This window comes from Megascapheus bottae, chromosome 26 (genome assembly GCF_031878675.1).
Source record: "Megascapheus bottae isolate mThoBot1 chromosome 26, mThoBot2.hap1, whole genome shotgun sequence".
Classification (NCBI taxonomy): Eukaryota; Metazoa; Chordata; class Mammalia; order Rodentia; family Geomyidae; genus Megascapheus; species Megascapheus bottae.
This window is the reverse complement of record NC_143534.1, coordinates 981545-1003002: the sequence shown is the minus strand read 5'-3', so window position 1 is coordinate 1003002 and position 21458 is coordinate 981545. Positions and strand designations below refer to the sequence as shown.

General features: G+C 52.6%; 1 protein-coding gene across 1 annotated transcript in view; it reads left to right on the top strand.

Annotated features, from left to right (window-relative positions):
* Positions 1–21458, top strand: part of Sipa1l2 (signal induced proliferation associated 1 like 2) — a 113567-nt gene that overhangs the window by 57894 nt on the left and 34215 nt on the right. Inside the window, exons 3-8 of the mRNA XM_090318735.1 lie at positions 4291–4424; positions 5233–5421; positions 7230–7404; positions 8769–8872; positions 15749–15906; positions 17489–18065. Of these exons, the coding sequence (XP_090174861.1) occupies positions 4291–4424; positions 5233–5421; positions 7230–7404; positions 8769–8872; positions 15749–15906; positions 17489–18065 (1337 nt within the window). The remainder of the gene's footprint in view (positions 1–4290; positions 4425–5232; positions 5422–7229; positions 7405–8768; positions 8873–15748; positions 15907–17488; positions 18066–21458) is intronic.

Here is a 21458-nt window from a genome sequence, read left to right as displayed (position 1 = left end):
AGATGAGTGCATCAGGTTGTGACTCTGAGCCAGTCTTGAGCTCCAGTTCAGAGCTGGGCTTTCTCACTGGTAGGGAGTTGAGGCAAGCTAAGAAATTGGTTACTGTTTTAAATGCTTTACATTTTCTCTGCAGTGCCTCAAGTTTCCCATTGTCTTTGTTGCACTTCATTCACATTGCTTTTCGCCCCTGACTCCTGGAATGGTAGAGGGGGATCATGAAAGGTGGTCTGAATGCAGACATGGGATTGATCGTGTGCAGGGAGGAGGGATTTCAAGAGCAGCCAGCTGTGCTCTGGTGTATTACCCAGAACAGCAGCCCGTGGGCCCCTAAGAGGTCAGCTTGGTAATGGCTGTATCAGGCAAGGCTAGAGGGAGATTCTGAGTAGGCAGCTTTGCTGCCCTTGCAAATGTGCTGCAGCACCCATGCTAACGACATGGCAAGGTTGGCTGGCCTTTACCCCTCCCCCTGGGTGCAGAGTGCTGTCCCTGCCACAAACACAGCTCTCTCCTGTGTACACTGCACAGGGCAGAACCAGCCTGGGGCCAGTGTCCTAGGCCACCTGCCACCTGCTTTCCTTCTTTGTGCTTGGGATTGTTTCTTTGTTTCGTTTCTTCTTCACTGAGCAGCCAGAATGCACCACAAAGAGATACTGAATCTCATTTCCCACACTGCGGTCTTGTTAAGCCTTTTTTTTTCTTTTATCTTGTCCTGTGGTATTCACAGGATATGTGGAATTTCATTCAGCTTCTCAACGGTTCCCTTCACAGCTTTTGCTCTGCCAGAGAACAATTTCATTTGCTTCACCCTCAAAGAAATGTTAAGGAAATCATCAGCCCAGAAATGAGACCCAGCTGTTGGGCGATGGTGGAAGATCCGGAAGCCCCTGCTCTGTCTTCTGCCTAGAGTGGTGGGACTTTCCTGGGTCAGATTAAAATGTAGGATCTTTTGTGAAAGCAATGCATCCATCCTTTAAAGAGTTAAGTTTGTCCTCTCTGCAGGCCTGGAAGGGGCATGGCTTTTGTGTCTTCATGGGTTCCTATATAGGAGTTAGACAGCATGGTCCCTTATCTGGGAAGATTGTAATCTCTTTAGAAACATGTCCAGGCTTCCTCATGCTTTCCTGGTTGGAACCAAAGGCATGACAAGTTCCAAGCAAAGAATAAGAAGGCCTAGAAGCTGAGCGTCCCGCACAGTAGTATTCTCCTGCCTAAAGCCCTGACAGCAGGAACCTCCTCTGGTGCTGGCATTCGGAAGTGCACTGTGTCCAGAGACAGAAATGGAAGTTGGCCGTGGCTGGCCTGGTCGGAGAGGAAGACGTGAAGGGAAGACCTAGCCTTCACTAGGAGCTTAGTATTTTCGCTGATGGGTAATACACAAATCTGGACTCTCCAGTTCTTAAGTGTAATTTCTGATGACAGTTGTTTAGTGAAATATTGTAGAAGCCCAAGAAAGTTGCCTTGAACCTCTCTAAGGTTGAATACAAACCATTGTTTGGGATTAAAGGTAAAAATCCTCTACTAATGTTACTGAAACCAGTGTCTACTCCATACAGGCTCTTTTTTACAATTAAGATTTTTTTTCTCCCATCGTTAGACCCTCATAAAAAACAAAAGTAAAAGTGAAAATCATCATTGGGCCAACTTGGAACCATGTTGGACTTTTGAGCTCAGTAGCAAAATGCCCACAGCGGCTGTCCCATGCCCTCTCTGTTTCTGTTTTGGTTTAGCTTTTCAGAACGTGCTTGCTTTTCCAGGCCAATGGTGAATGTGCTGGTGTGTATGTACTTCAGTTTAGCTTCAGTGCTGAAATTAAGGGGGTCCTGAAAAGTTAATGCATGACGGAGCCAGGCCACATCCAAAGCCCAAAGGAGGCATCTTAGATATGTAAGTATTAACTGTGACACCAGTGTCACCGGGCCTGCTAGTGAGCTGTGTGAATCAAAAGCATGTGTTTTTTCTCCTCCTGCTCAGTGCCACTAAAATGACAGCAAAGGAGATGTCCCAGAATGGAGGAGGCCAGGGCCAGCGAGGAGGAGCAGCCTCTAAGCGGGCTCCAGTGCATGCAGCAGGGCCCAGTAGGTGGAGGTGGACATGTTAGCACAGGAGTCCACTGTCCTTGACAGAACGTTGATGTGAGGAGGTTTGTGGTTGTCCTTGTTGGTCGTCTCTGTGGCCAGTGCGGTCATGATTTGGCTCTGGCCCGTCCGAATGAAAGTGCACGTTACATACAGTGAAACCTGCTCTTCTGAATGAGTAGTTGGATACGACAGCATGGCACCACGCCTCGGTTCTGATGTGGCAGAGCCCCAGCACCTCTGTGGTCCCGAGCATTCTTCGGTACCTTTCCTGCTGCCCTCCTAGCCGATGACAGATCTGTGCTCTATGGCCGCAGCACACTAGCCATGAAACAGTACACAGAGAATGACCGAGATGCCAAGTGTGGGGTTTCAGTTATTTATGTTCTTCCCCCAACAGTCAGAAGTCATGTGGTGGGGAGCTGATGTGACTGGACAAGGTGTGTTGTGGGGAGGAAGAGAATGCTGGCCGTGGTTGTGTGTTCATGTGTTTTCGGAACTATTTCCTCAGTATATTGGGCAGTGATGAACAACCCACTGAAAAAAGCAGAAACTCTTGTATGGAGAGTGGACTGGGAATAGGGAAGTCCTAAACGGGCTTGGCATTGCGTTAAAGATGTAGTCTGTAGGGTCCTGTGTTTTGCCATCACTAATGGTGTTAGCAGCTGCTGTTTTCTGAGTATTTGTAGCTGTTGACTAAGTTCACAAATGGCTGTTCCTGGCTCATCTGTCGGACCTGTGTTGGGTGTTTGCTTTCACTAGAGTTAGGTCTATAACACTTATCTTGCCCGCCATCAGCACATACCATACCTGAGGGAGCTGTTTGTCTCTCAAGAGCCATTAACTCAGTAATTCACCTTTCAGCTCCTATCGCCTCCCTGCTGCTGTGGCCCTGGCTAGCTGAGAGGAAGAATGCAGCATCAGTCTTACCTGACGCCCAGGCAGTGTTTGCCTTTCGGGGCCTGAGGAGCACGCTTACATGGCCTTGAGTTATGTTTGCTCTGAGTAGAGCAGGGCCTCTCCTGACAGACTCCCTCCCTTACTGTCTCGGAAACTCTTCTGATCCCTCTTTTAAAAAAAAAAAAGTCTCAAGAAAAAATGTGAGCATAGCTAAAAGCCTCAGAGAGTGCCTGTGAGCTTTCTTCAAGCTCAAGAACACGCCCCGCATCATGTTTCCTTGTAACTAAAAGCCAAGAGTGGGGCAGGTCACCTCACGCCTGCACTGGGATGTTGAAAGTAGACAACTGGGGTGTTCTGCACTCGGTGAAAGTCCGTACCCTGAAGGGCTCACCAAGACGTGAAGGGGCGGTGTGTGTCTGAGGGTGTGTCCGTGACCCTTCTTCAGGGAGCAGAGCCAGTGGTGACAGGGCTGCTCAGAGCAGCAGGTGTCTAGGCTGCGTGGATGCACATGTGGGTAATGGTGCCCTGTCTCATGTGGCAGGATCGCATCTGCATGCTAAGTTGGAACCATTCCTTTCTGAGGAAACCAAGTCTGGAGATGGTAGTGAGGCCTTTTGACTGCTCTAGCTTGCACACTAGCAGAGAGGGGTGCCGTGGTCCCAGGGGTGGCCCACAGGGCAGGTGTTCCATCACTGGAAGGAAGCCTCATGGCTTTCAGGAAAGTCCTCCATGTCCTAACCGCCAAAAACGCTTGGCATTTTTGCATAGTTGCCAGAGTGAGTCCTGCGGGAGCTTGGGCGCGGCAGTCCCTCCTTGGTGGGATTGAGTGTGTCCAGATCTCTGTCGAGGACTGGTGGTTTGGGGGAAAGAGAAGGTGGTGCACAGCCTCATTGGGGTCACCTCAGCATCCTACTCCTCTGCTGCTGATTTTGCCATGGCCATTCTAAAAAACACAATGTCCCTGCTCTGATAGCCAAGATTGCACTGGGCAACCTCTGGAAATCCCTTCAAGACCCAGGAGAGAGCCGATTGCCCCTGAGCAGCTAGGGAGAAGGCAGCCCACCCCTTCCTGAGGTGCTTGTCCACCGAAGAGCCGAGTGGCACGCAGTTCTGGTGGAGGCTTCTGCTGTGCTGACTAGAGAAAAGGCAGGGTGAGAGCAGGGGCAGGCTGGGGAGATGAGGCAGAAAAGCACATCTGGACTGGAAACGAAGTCCCACCCCCCACCATGGGGAGAGACTGCACAGACTGGAGGCACCCACCCTGCTCTTCCTTGCTTTCTCTGTCTTCTGACACCTCTGCTCTTTCACACTGTAGAGCACCAGAACTACTTTGGAATAGATGAAAACCTAGGCCCTGTGGCAGTCAGCATCCGGAGGGAGAAGGTGGAGGAGGCCAAGGAGAAGGAAGGACCCCAGTTCAACTACAGGGTGGCTTTCAGGACGAGCGAGGTAATGGGATGCTCCTATTTTGACTGGCCTGGTGTAAGTTTGAATACCATCTGTTTGGTGGTATTGGTATTGTGTTTATACATGTTTATTATCAAATACACAGTTTATTGGAAAGAATTTTATTCAAAGCGAAGGATTTGCAGACCTGTCATGGAAAGTGGCAGTGACTTTGCAGCCATCATGCCTGTAGGGAGGGATAATGTGACAAAAACAAAGTCCTGGGCTCAAGCCCAGGTACGCAATTCCCATCAGCTTGAAATCAATTGTAGGCCTAACATAAAACTCAGTACTGCTTGGACAGTACTAAGCACCACCCTGCACTACCCTGGCTAGTCTCACTGTGAATGAGAAGCGAGGATATTCCGCGGATGGGGCCAGTGGATGCCTGGGCAGGGGAGCTAGGTCCTGCCTTGCTGTAGTCCTTGCTCTTTTAGCTGGTTGAATCTCTCTGCCTGCAGGCTTGTTCCTTCAGCCTTGATTCTGGCACATTTTCTGTTCCTGTTAGCTGCATCCAGATCAGAGAGTCCTGCAGGTGGTTTGAGCATGCATGACCCCGTGCCGAGACGCAGGTGTGTGCCCCGGTATGTGCTGGGCTTCCTGTGACCGGGGCTCAAGGCCGGGTATGTACAGAGGAGTGAGCCCTCTTCCAGAGTGAGGCAGTTCACAGTGTGGACTCACGCTGTCCAGGGAGGAAGTGCTTAGTAGCCACAGGTGACTGAGATTCACCCACTTAGAAAGCAAACAATCAAGTGCTTCCTGCACAGGCAGCCAGGAACAGGCATTAACCAAGCCTGGTATTTGCCTGCAGCTCACCACCCTGAGAGGAGCTATCTTGGAGGATGCCGTGCCCTCCACTGCCCGGCATGGCACCGCCCGGGGCCTCCCCCTCAAGGAAGTGCTGGAGTTCGTCATCCCGGAGCTGAGCATCCAGTGTCTGCGGCAGGCCTCCAACTCCCCCAAGGTCCCCGAGCAGCTGCTCAAGCTGGATGAGCAAGGGGTACGTACAGCAGAAAGGGAGGGGTGCAGGAGCCTGTGTCTTGCTTCTCCAAGTTTGGAAATTCCCACCCATCTTGCTTTTAAGCCCATTTATTGAGCATTCTTTGCCTAGTTTTTCCAGAATGTACTGGCCTTGTACTTTAGAGATGCAGGGTGCCTCCTCCCGAGCACACTGCCATGGCTTCCGTGCACTCACACATGTGCTGCAGAGGCTGGTGGCAGTTTTGTGCAGGGTTTGCCAACCTCACTTTGGCCCTTGCATTTACTCTCGCTGAGGTCCTGTCAGGGTCATGCTGGCAAGGGTGTGCGCAGGGTGGTAGAGGTAGAAGGAGTCCAGCTGGCCAGGACCTAGTCTCGAGGGATGTCCCAGGAGACGTTAGGAGCTGTATTGTGCTATCACACTGATTCCAGGGGTCACTGTCACCAGTGTCCAATGGTGACTGCGAAAGATCCTGAAATGTCTCTTGAGCCACTCGTGGGTGACCACGGGCCCTAATAGAACCACATGAGGAGGTGTTATTGTATTTAGTGTATGTTTGGAAATGTTGGTTGCTATTGGAGAAATACCTGGCCACAGTCCTGACACTGGAACGAGGTGTCATCCTACCTGCACATTGCCTCAGTTCCACTCCAGGTCAGGGCCATCATCTTCATGGTGTGGCTAGAGCCTGGGGCCCATCAGCACAGCAAGCTGGTCCCCTTGGGTTGTGAGCAGGGTCAAGTTTCTACTTGGCCTGCAGGGCACCCAACCACAGGCTGGAGGAGGCCACCCCGGCAGGCACAACATCACACCCCCCTCACACAGCATGCTCTTGGCCATGGGAGAGACTGCTCGTCGTGTTGCTTCATGGAACTTGAGTATCATTTTGCCTTAGGTTTCTGTGTTAGTCAGATGTGGGGTTTTCTTAAAGGCTACATATGAGTGATAAAAATGAACAGTGGCACTGTGGACTGGTGCCTTTGAGTTGGTGATGACTGAGGTCTGTCAGTCTTTGAGGCTCAGACTGCTGGCAGTAAGATGAAAGGCTTCAGTTTTATGAGTGAGACATCATCATTCCTTGGGGAAAGGAGAGCATTGTAAGTCAGATTCAGTTTCTCCCTCACCTGGGAAGGCCGTCCCTGCCCCCCAGCCTGGTCTGTCCCCCCAGCCTGGCCTGTCCCCCCAGCCTGGCCCGTCCCCAGCTGAGGTGGGCTTAGCGCAAGAACTCTTCAATTGCTACTGAGACCCTGGGTTTTCTAAAGGAAACAGAAATGTGAGAAATGATTATTATTTACAACCAAAAACTAAACATTCTTCCATTTATAGACAACATACATCACAATTTCCATATTAATTTGATTTCTTTTTCCCTACAGTATTATATAGTCTCATGAATGTTCAAATAAATTATAGAAGGAAAATGCACTAGAACCGGGAGGGAGAACTTTTTAAAGTCCGTGGCTGTGCCTTCTTAGCCATTTGGAAGGTATTTCCAGTCACTCGTGTAGCATATTCCACAAAGTATGTACCCCGTGGCCATAGGGAGATGCTTGCACCAGATGGTCTTCCCTTCCTGAAACCCACGCTGAACCTGTGTGCTCTAGCCACTGTTCTCTTCCGTAGGGTTTCTTATCCTCCTGCTCCAGCTGTGGGGGGCTCTAGATTTGATTCTGGTTTGTAACAGCCTGTATGGCAACAGTGGTTTAGTTTTCTGCTTGTTTGTTCATAGGAACAGTTCTGACTTACTTTTCTGGGACAAGAGTTCTAAACTTCTGTGCTTGTAATTTTGCTGAAAGTGATACCTACTCTGACATTTCTTCCCATTTCAGCTGAGCTTTCAGCACAAGATTGGGATCCTATACTGCAAAGCAGGCCAGAGCACAGAGGAGGAGATGTACAACAATGAGACGGCCGGGCCAGCCTTTGACGAGTTTCTTGACTTGCTTGGCCAGAGAGTGCGGCTAAAAGGGTTCAGCAAGTACCGTGCCCAGCTGGACAATAAAAGTAAGCTCTGTGTGTGCACTTGTCTGTATATGCACTGTGTGTGCATTCTATCTGTGTGTGTTTGCACTGTATGTAAATGTACTGTGTGCATGTGCACATGGATGTGTACATACACGAGTGTGTGTTGGTGTGTGTGTGTGCTGTATGTGTGGCTGTGTATGCATACATGCACAGGCACAAGTCTCCCATGCTAGCCCCACAAGCACATTCTCCAGACCTGAGTGTGTCACATCCAGAGCTTAAAAAGCCAGGCCTTTTTTTTTTTTTTTTTTTTGTATCTAGCAGATTCCTTAGTGTGTCCTGAAGGAATAGCCTGAACATAGTAAGACTCTGTCTCAAAACAAAAATAGTCACGTTTCAGAACTGCTGACCTTGAAATGTATGGCTGCCCTCAGTGTCTCTCCTCCTCCTATGTCTGTGATCTGAGAGATGACATCAGCCAGCAGCTCTCCATAACCCTGACCTGATTTCCTGGCTCAGAGAGATGCCCAGGGCATTGCTGCTGGAAGCCACACCACCGATAACCAAGATGGCTTGTGGATCTGCCAAGAATTGGTCTCTCTTTCAAGAAATTGCTGGCTAGCCTCCATAGTGAGCACCGTTGAGGAGTCTGCATTTTTTTCTTCTTCTTTTATTTTTTTGCCAGTCCTGAGGCTTGACCTCAGGGCCTGAGCACTGCCCTTGGACTTTCTCAGGGCTAGTGCTCTACCACTTGAGCCTCAGTACAACTTCTGGCTTTTTCTGTGTATGTGGTACCGAGGAATCGAACCCGGGTCTTCATGCATACTAGGCAAGCACTTTAACCACTAGGCCAAACTCCTGGCCCCGAGTCAGCATTTCTTAACGTGTATCGATGCAGAGAATCCACTCTGCTTCTAATGTGCAGGCTGGGCACTGTGGCATGTTGCTGACGGAAGAAGGAAGTTAAGCCTTCGAGGAAAGAATGTTTTCATGGTTTTAATTCTCATAGTCAATCCAGGTGCAGCCTTCGGTGTTCTAATGCCCCAAGTGACTGCTGAGTCACTGAATGTTCACTTGACTTGCAGCCAGGCTGTGGCAGCTTTGTACCCTTCAGATACGCATGCCTACCTCTCACGGGCTGCACTCCTCCACCATGCTAACTCTACCTGTGCTCTGGCAGTGCGGGAGACCCTGCCCTCGGCTGCAGTTGCTGAGGAGGACACGGCAAGGACTTTGGAAGGGATCTGATTGGGGGAGTGCAGATGAGACCCCGTCCAGACTCTTCTAGTTTGCAGCTAGCTTGGTGTGATGTTTTCAACTCAAGTATCTTTTGTAGAAATAGCCTTCTGTTGGAAGCCCAGACTCTACACTTGCCTGACTGGCTTTGTTACCTTTATTTTCAGCTGATTCCACAGGAACCCATTCCCTCTACACCACATACAAAGACTACGAGCTCATGTTCCACGTGTCGACTCTGCTTCCATACATGCCAAACAACAGGCAGCAGGTAGGTCCTCCCTCTCCAACACTCCCGTCTCAGCGTCTGCACACAGCAGCAGCACTTTCTCACCACACTGGCTTGGCTTGCTCTCATACCAATTGCACATATTTGAGCCTTGATGGGAGGGACTGTCACTGTTCCTTCTTGTAAGGGAACACAAGTCTGTGCTTATCTCCACTGCCCAGCCTCATGAATTACAGAAAGGGCAACCGCAACCACAACAACCAGGCCTAGGTTTCTGCGTGTGGCTGAATACTGGCCTTCAGAAATATACTTTCTGTTGCTGTGATTTCCTTTGTTTTAATCGGGCTGATTGACCTCAATGTGTTGACCCTTCCAGAGAAGAGAAATCACTATCTTTGAATACTGCCTGTAAGAATGAAGAAAACTTGAACGGCACATGGAGGATCACTGAACAATTGACTGACGGTGGGGTAGATGTAAAATGGGGAGCATGTTCTGCAGGTCGTGCTCGACATCATTCGTTCTCCACACTGTGCTTCCCGCCCCCGTGAGCTGTGTCCCCTCGTCACCAGCTGCCGCCATAGAGCAGTGAGAAAACACAAACTCAATGCTAAGGAGCACATTCACTTTTACAGGGCTTGTGAAGTGTCACGTTTCACAAAATCCTTCTGACAACACATTTGCTAGCGTGCAGGATGTCTGACTTCTTCCATTTCTAAACTGGAGAGTTCTGTGAAAGGACGGGGCACGACTCCGCACTTCTCCTTCAGAGAGCTTTGGACCTCCCCTTACTGCATTTGCTCACCTCCCCTGCCTCCACTGCGCTGGCTCGTCTCCCCTGCCTCCACTGCGCTGGCTCGTCTCCCCTGCCTCCACTGCGCTGGCTCGCCTCCCCTGCCACCACCGCGCTGGCTCGCCTCCCCTGCCTCCACTGCGCTGGCTCACTTCCCCTGCCTCCACTGCCCTGGCTCGCCTCCCCTGCCTCCACTGCGCTGGCTCACTTCCCCTGCCTCCACTGCCCTGGCTCGCCTCCCCTGCCTCCACTGCCCTGGCTCACTTCCCCTGCCACCACCGCGCTGGCTCACCTCCCCTGCCTCCACCGCGCTGGCTCGCCTCCCCTGCCTCCACTGCGCTGGCTCACTTCCCCTGCCTCCACTGCCCTGGCTCACTTCCCCTGCCACCACCGCGCTGGCTCACCTCCCCTGCCTCCACCGCGCTGGCTCACCTCCCCTGCCTCCACTGCGCTGGCTCACCTCCCCTGCCTCCACCGCGCTGGCTCACCTCCCCTGCCTCCACCGCGCTGGCTCACCTCCCCTGCCTCCACCGCGCTGGCTCACCTCCCCTGCCTCCACTGGGCTGGCTCACCTCCCCTGCCTCCACTGCGCTGGCTCACCTCCCCTGCCTCCACTGGGCTGGCTCGCCTCCCCTGCCTCCACTGCGCTGGCTCACCTCCCCTGCCTCCACCGCGCTGGCTCACCTCCCCTGCCTCCACCGCGCTGGCTCACCTCCCCTGCCTCCACCGCGCTGGCTCACCTCCCCTGCCTCCACTGGGCTGGCTCACCTCCCCTGCCTCCACCGCGCTGGCTCACCTCCCCTGCCTCCACCGCGCTGGCTCACTTCCCCAGCCTCCACTGCGCTGGCTCACCTCCCCTGCCTCCACCGCGCTGGCTCACCTCCCCTGCCTCCACTGCGCTGGCTCACTTCCCCTGCCACCACCGCGCTGGCTCACCTCCCCTGCCTCCACTGCGCTGGCTCACTTTCCCTGCCTCCACTGCCCTGGCTCGCCTCCCCTGCCTCCACTGCGCTGGCTCACTTCCCCTGCCACCACCGCGCTGGCTCACCTCCCCTGCCTCCACTGGGCTGGCTCACCTCCCCTGCCTCCACCGCGCTGGCTCACCTCCCCTGCCTCCACCGCGCTGGCTCACTTCCCCAGCCTCCACTGCGCTGGCTCACCTCCCCTGCCTCCACCGCGCTGGCTCACCTCCCCTGCCTCCACTGCGCTGGCTCACTTCCCCTGCCACCACCGCGCTGGCTCACCTCCCCTGCCTCCACTGCGCTGGCTCACTTTCCCTGCCTCCACTGCCCTGGCTCGCCTCCCCTGCCTCCACTGCGCTGGCTCACTTCCCCTGCCACCACCGCGCTGGCTCACCTCCCCTGCCTCCACTGGGCTGGCTCACCTCCCCTGCCTCCACTGCGCTGGCTCACCTCCCCTGCCTCCACTGGGCTGGCTCGCCTCCCCTGCCTCCACTGCGCTGGCTCACTTCCCCTGCCTCCACCGCGCTGGCTCACCTCCCCTGCCTCCACCGCGCTGGCTCACCTCCCCTGCCTCCACCGCGCTGGCTCACTTCCCCAGCCTCCACTGCGCTGGCTCACCTCCCCTGCCTCCACCGCGCTGGCTCACCTCCCCTGCCTCCACTGCGCTGGCTCACTTCCCCTGCCACCACCGCGCTGGCTCACCTCCCCTGCCTCCACTGCGCTGGCTCACTTCCCCTGCCTCCACTGCGCTGGCTCACCTCCCCTGCCTCCACTGCGCTGGCTCACTTCCCCAGCCTCCACTGCGCTGGCTCACCTCCCCTGCCTCCACTGCGCTGGCTCACTTTCCCTGCCTCCACTGCCCTGGCTCGCCTCCCCTGCCTCCACTGCGCTGGCTCACTTCCCCTGCCACCACCGCGCTGGCTCACCTCCCCTGCCTCCACCGCGCTGGCTCACCTCCCCTGCCTCCACTGCGCTGGCTCACCTCCCCTGCCTCCACTGCGCTGGCTCGCCTCCCCTGCCTCCACTGCGCTGGCTCGCTTCCCCTGCCTCCACTGCGCTGGCTCGCCTCCCCTGCCTCCACTGCGCTGGCTCACCTCCCCTGCCGCCACCACACTGGCTCACTTCCCCTGCCTCTACTGCATTTGCTCGCCTCCCCTGCCACCACCGAGCTGGCTCACTTCCCCTGCCTGCTCACCTCCCCTGCCTCCACTGGGCTGGCTCACCTCCCCTGCCTCCACTGCGCTGGCTCACTTCCCCTGCCTCCACTGCGCTGGCTCACCTCCCCTGCCTCCACTGCGCTGGCTCACTTCCCCAGCCTCCACTGCGCTGGCTCACCTCCCCTGCCTCCACTGCGCTGGCTCACTTTCCCTGCCTCCACTGCCCTGGCTCGCCTCCCCTGCCTCCACTGCGCTGGCTCACTTCCCCTGCCACCACCGCGCTGGCTCACCTCCCCTGCCTCCACCGCGCTGGCTCACCTCCCCTGCCTCCACTGCGCTGGCTCACCTCCCCTGCCTCCACTGCGCTGGCTCGCCTCCCCTGCCTCCACTGCGCTGGCTCGCTTCCCCTGCCTCCACTGCGCTGGCTCGCCTCCCCTGCCTCCACTGCGCTGGCTCACCTCCCCTGCCGCCACCACACTGGCTCACTTCCCCTGCCTCTACTGCATTTGCTCGCCTCCCCTGCCACCACCGAGCTGGCTCACTTCCCCTGCCTGCTCACCTCCCCTGCCTCCACTGGGCTGGCTCGCCTCCCCTGCCTCCACTGCACTGGCTCACTTCCCCTGCCGCCACCAGGCTTGCTCACCTCCCCTGCCTCCACTGGGCTGGCTCACTTCCCCTGCCGCCACTGGGCTTGCTCACTTCCCTTGCCTCCACTGTGCTGGCTCACCTCCCCTGCCTCCACTGCGCTGGCTCGCCTCCCCTGCCACCGCTTTATCCTTTTCCTGCATTGATGTGCATATAGGACTGTGGTCAGATTCACTAGCCTTTTGGACCAACTTTACAATGCAGAGAGTATGTTTAGAAAAGGACAAAGGCCATTGGCTTGTTTCCACGGTGACTAGACACTGCGTTCTCTTAACCTGCGTTCTGCATAGTCGTGTGGTGAAGGATGAGGTGGTCCCCCAGGGGAGAGGGCATGGCTCCATTGGAGCCACCACAGCCGCAGGAAAACGTGTGGGCACAGCCATGGGGCCCTCAGTGAGGCCCACCTGCCCTGCATGGTCGTGGAGAGGCCTCAGCACAAAGGTGCAGCTCGGTGGTCATCGCCTCAGGAGGCGGTGGTGCCGTGCAGAGCCCTTGCCTGGCACCTGCCGCTCTGAACTGTCTCCCGGTCACCACTGTGTCCGCGTGCGGTGGCGCACTGACCATCTTGTTGGGCGTATCTCTGCCTTGTCTTAGCTCTGATGTGCCTTGTTTGTTACAGGACACAGACTGGAGAGAGTGGGAAGCGTTCTTGTTTTTGCCTAATGCATAGGATTAGGCAGTCAGTTTTCAGTTTTTAAATTAAATATTCATTTAAAATGTTAGACTTAGGCTAGGAAATTTTTTTAATTAGAAGTTTTTATTAACACTGAGGTTTTACATCATATTTCAAATGTCATGTTCTACAAACAAGTATTCAAGAAAGGAATCTATGTGCAATCACCATAAATGTAAGAACATAATTAAAATTAAGCTGAATCTTTGTATGTCATAGATATATATTGATCTATATATCCATATATGTCTGTAGACTATATATCCCCATCATAGACATATGTCTATATAGATTTATTTATGTCTTCAAATTCATGTCAGTGATGTGGAATTCCTGAGTATTGAGTCATTGCTCTTGTATTGTTTAGATCTAAAACCCACATATTGAGGAGACTCTGCGTCTTTTGCTCCTTTGGGCTTGGTAAAAAACTAAAAATAGAGCTTCCCTACAACCCAGCCATAGCACTCCTGGGCATCTACCCTGAACATCATAACCCAGGATATGATAAGGACACTTGCACAGCCATGTTCCTCACTGCACTGTTCACAATAGCCAAGCGATGGAAACAACCCAGATGCCCCACTACCGATGAATGGATACCAAAAATGTGGTACATAGATACAATGGAATTCTACGTAGGAAAAGTGTTTTAAAGCTATAGATTTAGACGAGGTGGTCCATTGGTTCTGTGTTCCAGTATGGCAATGTTTGTAACTATACTTGAGATTAAATGAGAATTTCCAGTACACATATCAGTGGTTGCACTGGCCTGCAGAGAGCTCTGAAGCCCACTTCTGTGGGCCTGTTACTATGTAAATCACAGCTGAGGGACTGGCAGTGAAATCCTTTTTGCATCTGAGTTGAAAAGGCTTTAAAAGTTGAATTTGAGGCTCTTTAGTGAAATACGCTCTGTCGGTGCCAGATAAACTCAAGGCAAGATCACTGCCTTTGTGGTTGCTGGGGAGAGTTTGCCGACTGGCATCAGGCTCCTGGAAGGAGGGTCACAGGAGTTGAGTGCCCTCTTGTGCCCTTGCTTGTGTTCACAAACAGAGGCCCTCACACATTTACTGAGTGGCAGTGGTCACAATGTTCCTGTGGGCTCTAGCTCAGTAAAGTAGGTTGGTGCAGCTCACGTGTTTATCAACTGTGCACCGGGTGCCTGCTCTCTGCTGGGCACACAGGTCGAAGCCTAGAAACAGGACCCTCCCCACCCTGGGAAAGGCTGGACCCAATGCGGGACAAGTAGGCCATGTAGTAGAGAGAGTGCAGCCCCTAGGGAAGAGTCAGGCCTGGTGAGAGTAGAGCCCCACAGGTGGTTCACTGGCCTGTGAATGGGCTTGTCGTTGCTCTGACACAATACCTGGAAAAGGCAGCCTGAGGAGGAAAGACTCTGTCCATGTCCCCATGTGTCTTGGTGACTGTGGTGGAGTGGAAGGAAGGCTGCTTGCTTCACAGCAGCCAGGCAGGGAGAGAGGCAACCCACGAGACATGGTCCCGCCAACCTATACCCTCCAGCCAGGTGCAACCTCCTGACTAAGACCCAAAGACTAGACGACATCTCTGATGAATCCCTCCCAGGCCACTCCTGCTCTAGGGCCCCTGCGATCCAGTCACCCCGCAGGCCCCTTTCACTCCCATATGGGCCTTCAACGCAGGATCTTTTGGGGGCCATTTCACACCTTATTCACAGCATAGAGAAGAGCAGAGATTTCATCTGGATCTTTGTCTCCTGCACGTGTGCAGTGTCTGAGATTGCACAGGATGGAATTTCCTGGCTGCTGGGCTAGGGCTAGTAGATTTCTGGGCTTCTAGACAGCACTGGGTAGCCAGGCGTGGTAGCTCACGTCCGTAATCCTCGCTGCTCAGGAGGCCGAGATCTGAGGATCAAGGTTCAAAGCCAGCCCAGGCACTAAAGTCAGTGAGACTATGATTAACCACTAAAAAACCAGAAATGGCACTGTGGCTCAAGGGGTAGGGTGGTAGCCTTGAGCTGAAAAGCTCGGGGACAGCGTCTAGGCCCAGAGTGCAAGCCCTGCCACCAACAAAAAATCTAGATGGTACTGGGTAAACAAAGGAAGAGAATGCAGTCAAGACTCAGTTCATATCCTACAAAGTTAAGAAAGTTGAGGGAACGGGGAAGGAAGAATGTGGGAGAATGGTGAAAGGGGTGGCATTGATCAAGATGCTTTGTATTCGTAAACCACTTCATTGAATGGCAACTCTCTGTGCACCTCTTTAACAATTCCTTTTAAGCCGAGTTTCCAGTCATGAGTTTCGCTCATGTAGCCACTAATGCTTCAGAAGTGCACAGCAGAGGCCTGCATGCAGTGGTGCAGGGCCTGCAGCAGGTGCACATTCTCTCAGACCCCTGTATCTTCAAGTTGAAGTGAATGTGCTCTTTCAGGATTATGTGCTCTTTCAGGATTATAAAGGAAAGAGCTAGGGAGATAGAAGAGGAGAGAAAATTCACCTAGGAACTAGGGATAGGGCTTTTAGGATTTGCTTCCCAGGGTCTCCTGCGTGCAGCTCAATCTGCTCTACCCTTGCCATGTTGAGCCCTCCCCTGCTGGGGCCGCTCTGGTTTGCCTCAGCGCCCTGCCTCACTGGGGCGTGAGAGTGCCTGTGTGTCCTTGTGTGTTGTGCTGAGGGAGGGCCTCTTGTCACGGTGTGCCCACGTCCTTCCTGCAGCTTCTGCGAAAGAGGCACATTGGGAATGACATCGTCACCATCGTCTTCCAGGAGCCTGGGGCGCTCCCCTTCACGCCCAAGAACATCCGCTCCCACTTTCAGCACGTCTTCGTCATTGTGAAGGTGCACAACCCCTGCACAGAGAATGTGTGCTACAGGTGAGCCTCCCAGTCAGCTCCTCCTGTACCTCTCCAGCTGCTTCCCACCCAGTCTCTCTGCTACCTGGAAGCAAGGGTCTTCTCCCCTATTCTGTCACCTTGTAAAAGAGAAAGAAAGGCCTGGTAATTTGAAAAGGTAAATAGTGTTTTTCCTCAACCTCCTAAAAGAACACCTTGCGAGGCCCACAATGTGTAGGTTCTGGCCTCCGGGTTATGTTGTGTGGCTATTAAAGTTTATCTTTGGCTTGAGGAGAAAGGTCCTTCGAGCCTTCCCCACTTGCTGAGACCAGGAAGCCACTCTTGTTTCCATGACTTGGATCCAAGTCTTGTGCATGCCTGGCTCTTGAGAGTGTCCTGAACAGGCCTGCCTTTAGTTCTTGGCCTGGTCTCAGGGTCTGTAGCCATAGATGACTGCAGATGACGTTGGTAAGTACAGTACATACTTGCCATTCAGGTTGGAATCCAGCTCCCTGCTTGCCCTAGACAGGTACTCCGTTTTTCTCAGGTTTTCTAAAATTGAGAATTACTGTCCCTACTTTACCGTGTGGTTGCACATAATACATAACTTACATGGAAACAACCCAGGAGAGTTTCTAGTATTTGCCCTCAGTTGTTTCTGTTTTGTGATCTCAAAGCAGTCCTTGCTAATCGAGCCACAGATCCAAGAGTCTTCATGGAGAAAGCAGAGCACTGTCCACAAGTAGGAAGACCAGTCTGTGCCCCAGGCATTGCTGATCTGCACCCAGCCCATCTGAAAACCACTAATCATCGGACCGCATTGGCCTCCTGGTGGCCTGGCAGCCGAACAGGGCCCTGACCTGCTACGCTTTTGCTACTGAGCTAGGCCGAGAAGTGGACCCGAGGCCACATTCTCCTCCCGTGGGGCTTTTGCGTACCTCTAGGCTTCAGCTATGGGCCTAAATGCTCGGGCCTCCTTTAAAAAAATCATAGCATATGTTCTGTGCAGACGATGCACCTGAATAGACAGTCCTTGGTGCAAACATGGTGACAGTGACCTGGCTGCTTCTGAGCTCTTTCCCCACAAGCTATACCTATAAAAAATATTCTAAAATGCGCCTTCCTGATGGATTGGAAATCTAGGCCTAAAGTCTTACAGTATTTGGTACTTTTTTTGGCTGCTTACTGTTTTTAGGTCAAAACAGGTATTTTTAATTATTCCCTATCTTTATGCTTATATCACGAGCTCATTAGCAAAAAAAAAAAAAGTTAAGGTCATCATCTATTTGTGTTTTAAGTTTTCTGGTTCTAATTAAATTACTACTGAAAGCGAATGTACGTTAAAACCAGGGAGATGGGATGTACGGGAAGCAGCGCAGTGCTTTTATCTCTGCCATGGCTGAAGACAGCATTGGCAGTCCTTCTGAGCCAGCCAGCAGATTAGGAGGAGCCACGACGCGGTCTTGAGATGCAGATGCAGTGCAGTAGTGCCCCGGCCATCAGCCCTCAGCTGCACCCACCAGACACGAGACTGGAAGTAACCTAACAAAGAAGATGGGCTCACGGTGGGCCTTGGCAGGGGAAGGGTTGTCTTCTCATCTTCTTGTCCTGTTCTCGTCCTCAGTGTTGGTGTTTCCAGATCCAAGGACGTGCCGTCATTTGGTCCCCCAATCCCCAAAGGCGTGACTTTTCCAAAGTCAGCAGTGTTCCGGGACTTCCTGTTGGCCAAAGTAATTAATGCAGAAAATGCAGCCCATAAATCAGAAAAATTCCGGGCCATGGCCACCCGAACCAGACAGGAGTACTTGAAGGACCTGGCTGAGAACTTTGTCACAACTGCCACTGTGGACGCCTCTGCAAAATTCAGCTTCATCACACTGGGTGCAAAGAAGAAGGAGCGGATAAAGCCCAGGAAAGACGCCCATCTGTTCAGCGTCGGGGCTGTCACGTGGCCCGTGGTAGCCCGGGACTTCAGCCAGTCCGCAGACATCGAGTGCCTTCTGGGGGTTTCTAACGAGTTCATCATGCTGATAGAAAAGGACTCCAAGAACGTGGTGTTCAACTGTTCCAGCAGGGATGTTATTGGGTGGACGTCGGGACTAGTGAGCATCAAGGTGTTCTACGAGAGGGGAGAGTGTATCCTGCTGTCCTCAGTGGACAGCCGGGCAGAAGACATACGAGAGATCGTCCAACGACTAGTGGTAAGTACCTGCGCTGTGTCCTCCGCCATCCTCGTGTTGGCCCCAGATTCCCAGTGGACACCGTTTGCCAGGTGTGGGGAATGAGCTGCTGCTCCCACAGGGCGGAGGCGGTGAGAGCTGCTGAGCAAATAAAGCCACTTGTCCTAAAGTGACTGGAAAGTTGCTCCAGCTTTGGAAATGGCACGGGCTGTATGTAATAACATGTGAAGGAAAGCCAGGAGAATGTGGGTGTTCTCCCTGTGTGTGATCACAGACCTGACACGCCTGCCCAGGGGAACTGGTAAACAGAGTCGCTGCCCCCCTCCCCGCGATGCCTAGGTGCCTGTCCATGCTGCATGCTTACACAGGGCTAACCAGAGAGAGCAGTATTCATCTTTCCACCACGGACTCTAAGGATGTCTTGTAGAAATAACCATTAAGTTAGAAAAAGGTAAAATATAAGAAATCATCTTAAAAGAGCTCTTCCCTAAAGATGTGATTTTAGTCCCAAACCCTAACACTGATCTTCCTGATAGTTAGCAGTCATATTCCTGCTCCCGATTTTTACAAAGCAAGATTTAGATTTTAGAGGCAGGTACAATGGCTCATGCCTGTAGTCGTAGCTACTCAGGAGGCTGAGATCTGGGGATCAAGGTTCAAAGCCCGAGCACAAAAGGACCGGACTGGAGACTCTTTTTTTTTTTTTTTTTTTTTGCCAGTCCTGGGCTTGAGCTCAGGGCCTGAGCACTGTCCTTGGACTTTCTCAAGGCTAGAGCTCTACCACTTGAGCCTCAGCACCACTTCTGGCTTTTTTCTATGTATGTGGTACCAAGGAATTGAACCCGGGTCTTCGTACATGCTAGGCAAGCACTTTAACCACTAGGCCAAACTCCCGGCCCAAGGACCGGAGACTCTTATATCCAATTAACTTCTAGAAAATGAGAAGTGGTGCGTGGCTTAAGGGTAGGGTGGTAGCCTTGAGCTGAGGAGCTTAGCGACAACACCCAGGCTGAGTTCAAGCCCCATGACCCACAAGAAAAAAAATATAGATTTTAATTTGAGTATATGCAGTAGAGCCATATGAATAAATCAGTCTCCAGTTTTTACTGTTTGATATAAGAAGATGATAGAAGAAAACATGCTTTAAGTATAAAATGTCTCATTTGTAAATCTTACTTCAAGGGGGATATAGTATTTTAGTCAACTATAAGTCATTCTAAGGGTGTAAAAATTATATTCATTCTTGACCCCTTTCCTCCCACTGATAAAAATCGCCCATCTGTTATTAGAAGATGCCATTTTATTTAAATCAGTGTCTGTCAGCCTTAGGGACACAGATTCCCTCGGGAAGGTGCTATCCACAGTAAGGGCCAGTCAGCATGTGTGGGCTTAGATGGGAGTGCAGGCAGGCGGGCAGCATCTGAGGTGTCTGCACACACAGAGCAAGGACCCAGAACCTCAGGCCACCTTAGCTTTGGGGGATTACGAATGCTTTGTTTTAGCACATCCACTGCATCACCACAATTGTGCTTCTGGAAATGCAACATAAATGCCACTTCTCTGTCCACCAAAGTACACTTGCCATAGGTGTTCACGAGGAGGCTCTTACACTTTCCTCTCCTCCGTGGGCCTCCCCATCCAGGCCCTGACTGCCTAAGCTGCCAGAGGCCAGGAATGAATCCCGCTCTGGCAGAGGGTGACTCAAACCGCCCTGCACCATGAAGCGAGAGGAGCTGGGGACTAGACCGGTGTGGCAGCAATGACACCACAGAGGAAGCACAGAGGTCCTAGGAATTGCCGAGAGTGACTGCAGAACCTCACCAGTGTCCACGTGACTGTGCTCTTCGCATTGAATTTCTTAATAACTCTTGGATCAGGGCCCTGCACTTGGTTATGCACTGAGCCCTGTGAATGGTCTAGCCAGTCCTGGACACAGGACCCGGAAACGGGCTGCTTTCCAGCGGTCATAGAGTCCATGTGCGCATATTAGGAACTCGAGCAAGGTGGAGAACATGCCCTTTCAGGCTGCTAAGAAGCAAAGCATAGCAGATAAAGCTGAAGTCGGGGAGCGGCAGGCAGGCAGCTGGAGGAGGTCCACAGAAGAGGCGGAGACAGAAGGTCTGAAGCTGCCAGAGACGGCTCTTGGTTGTAATACATGAATGTTAAATTTCACCTGACAGTCTCATTAACCTTTGAAATAAGTGGAAAAAGGCAGGACACGTTGTGAAGATGTTATCTTTTGGTAGGATTGTGTGAAACAAAATTGAAAAAGAAGTGAGGAAAGGCTTCGTCCACGTTTTACGTTCTCTGAAAGTGCTTGTTTAGTAGTTTTCTTTCTGTAGTTCGTAACTTGGAAAACTTGAATGTTTTCAAAACTTTATCCCCAGCTAGCACTTGTAGTCCCATGTGTCATTCTACTGAGTCCAGAATGTCATGCTGTCGGAAAGAAGCTGTCAGCATGTGGCTTTGGGTAACCATGGAAACAGGCAGGATGTTGATGGGGGAGCCAGCCCCTCCCCTCAGCTATCCTCGCAGCCCAGGGCTCACTAAACAGGTTTCTGTGTGTTCAGAGCATGGTTCATAGAAGGGGAGCATTTATTAAACTGAAACTTGCATCCCGCCCCAGGCCTTTGGAGATGGGCTGTGATACCTCCCAGCTTGAAATTTCCCTCAGAAATGTGATGTCAGAGTCCTCAAATGGTGTTTAATGAGCCGTGTTTTCCTTTCATGGCGTTGAACTTCACGCTTAGTCAGCGCCTCTGAGGGCTACGTGGTCTAATTACTGAGCTTGGAGGCCCAGGAGGGTGAAACCGGCTCCTCTCATGCTCTGCCTCAGGCACGGGCTGCTCACGGGAGCTGCTTCTTCCTGGGGTTGCCTTTGGCCTCCAGAGATAGACAGAATGGGGGAGACTACAGAGCGGGGTGAGGTGGCTGCAGGTGCTCCCCCTGGCGACTTCACACTCTGTCCTGTTTAGTGCCCTGTTAACGACGGCCCGGCGCCTGGCTAGTAGCACAGGCAGTCACTTCAGGAGAGAGTCCCAGGGGACGGAGCAGGATGTGGCGGCAGGGTGCTGCAGAGCAGGTAGCAGCTTCGCCCTCTGACCTCACGGGACGGCCACTAAGCACACACTTATTTAAGTGAAATACAATTGTCCAGCTGGTTTGATACTTGATGGTTGAGGCGTATGTGCTTTTGAAAGTGTTTTATACGTTTTCTCCACTGCTGTAATCTGAAATGACGTGTGTATCAACCAACTGAAGGAGGCAGTGGAGGGAGTTAAGCTAGGAAGACCCCAGACAGTGGTGTTTGAGCAAGGGTAGAGCTTGCATCAGGAACCTCAGCCTCTGGAGAACGGAGCCGGCGTGGTGCTTCTGTAACTCCCTTGTACCTATTGCCCAGGTCCCCCGTGGTGA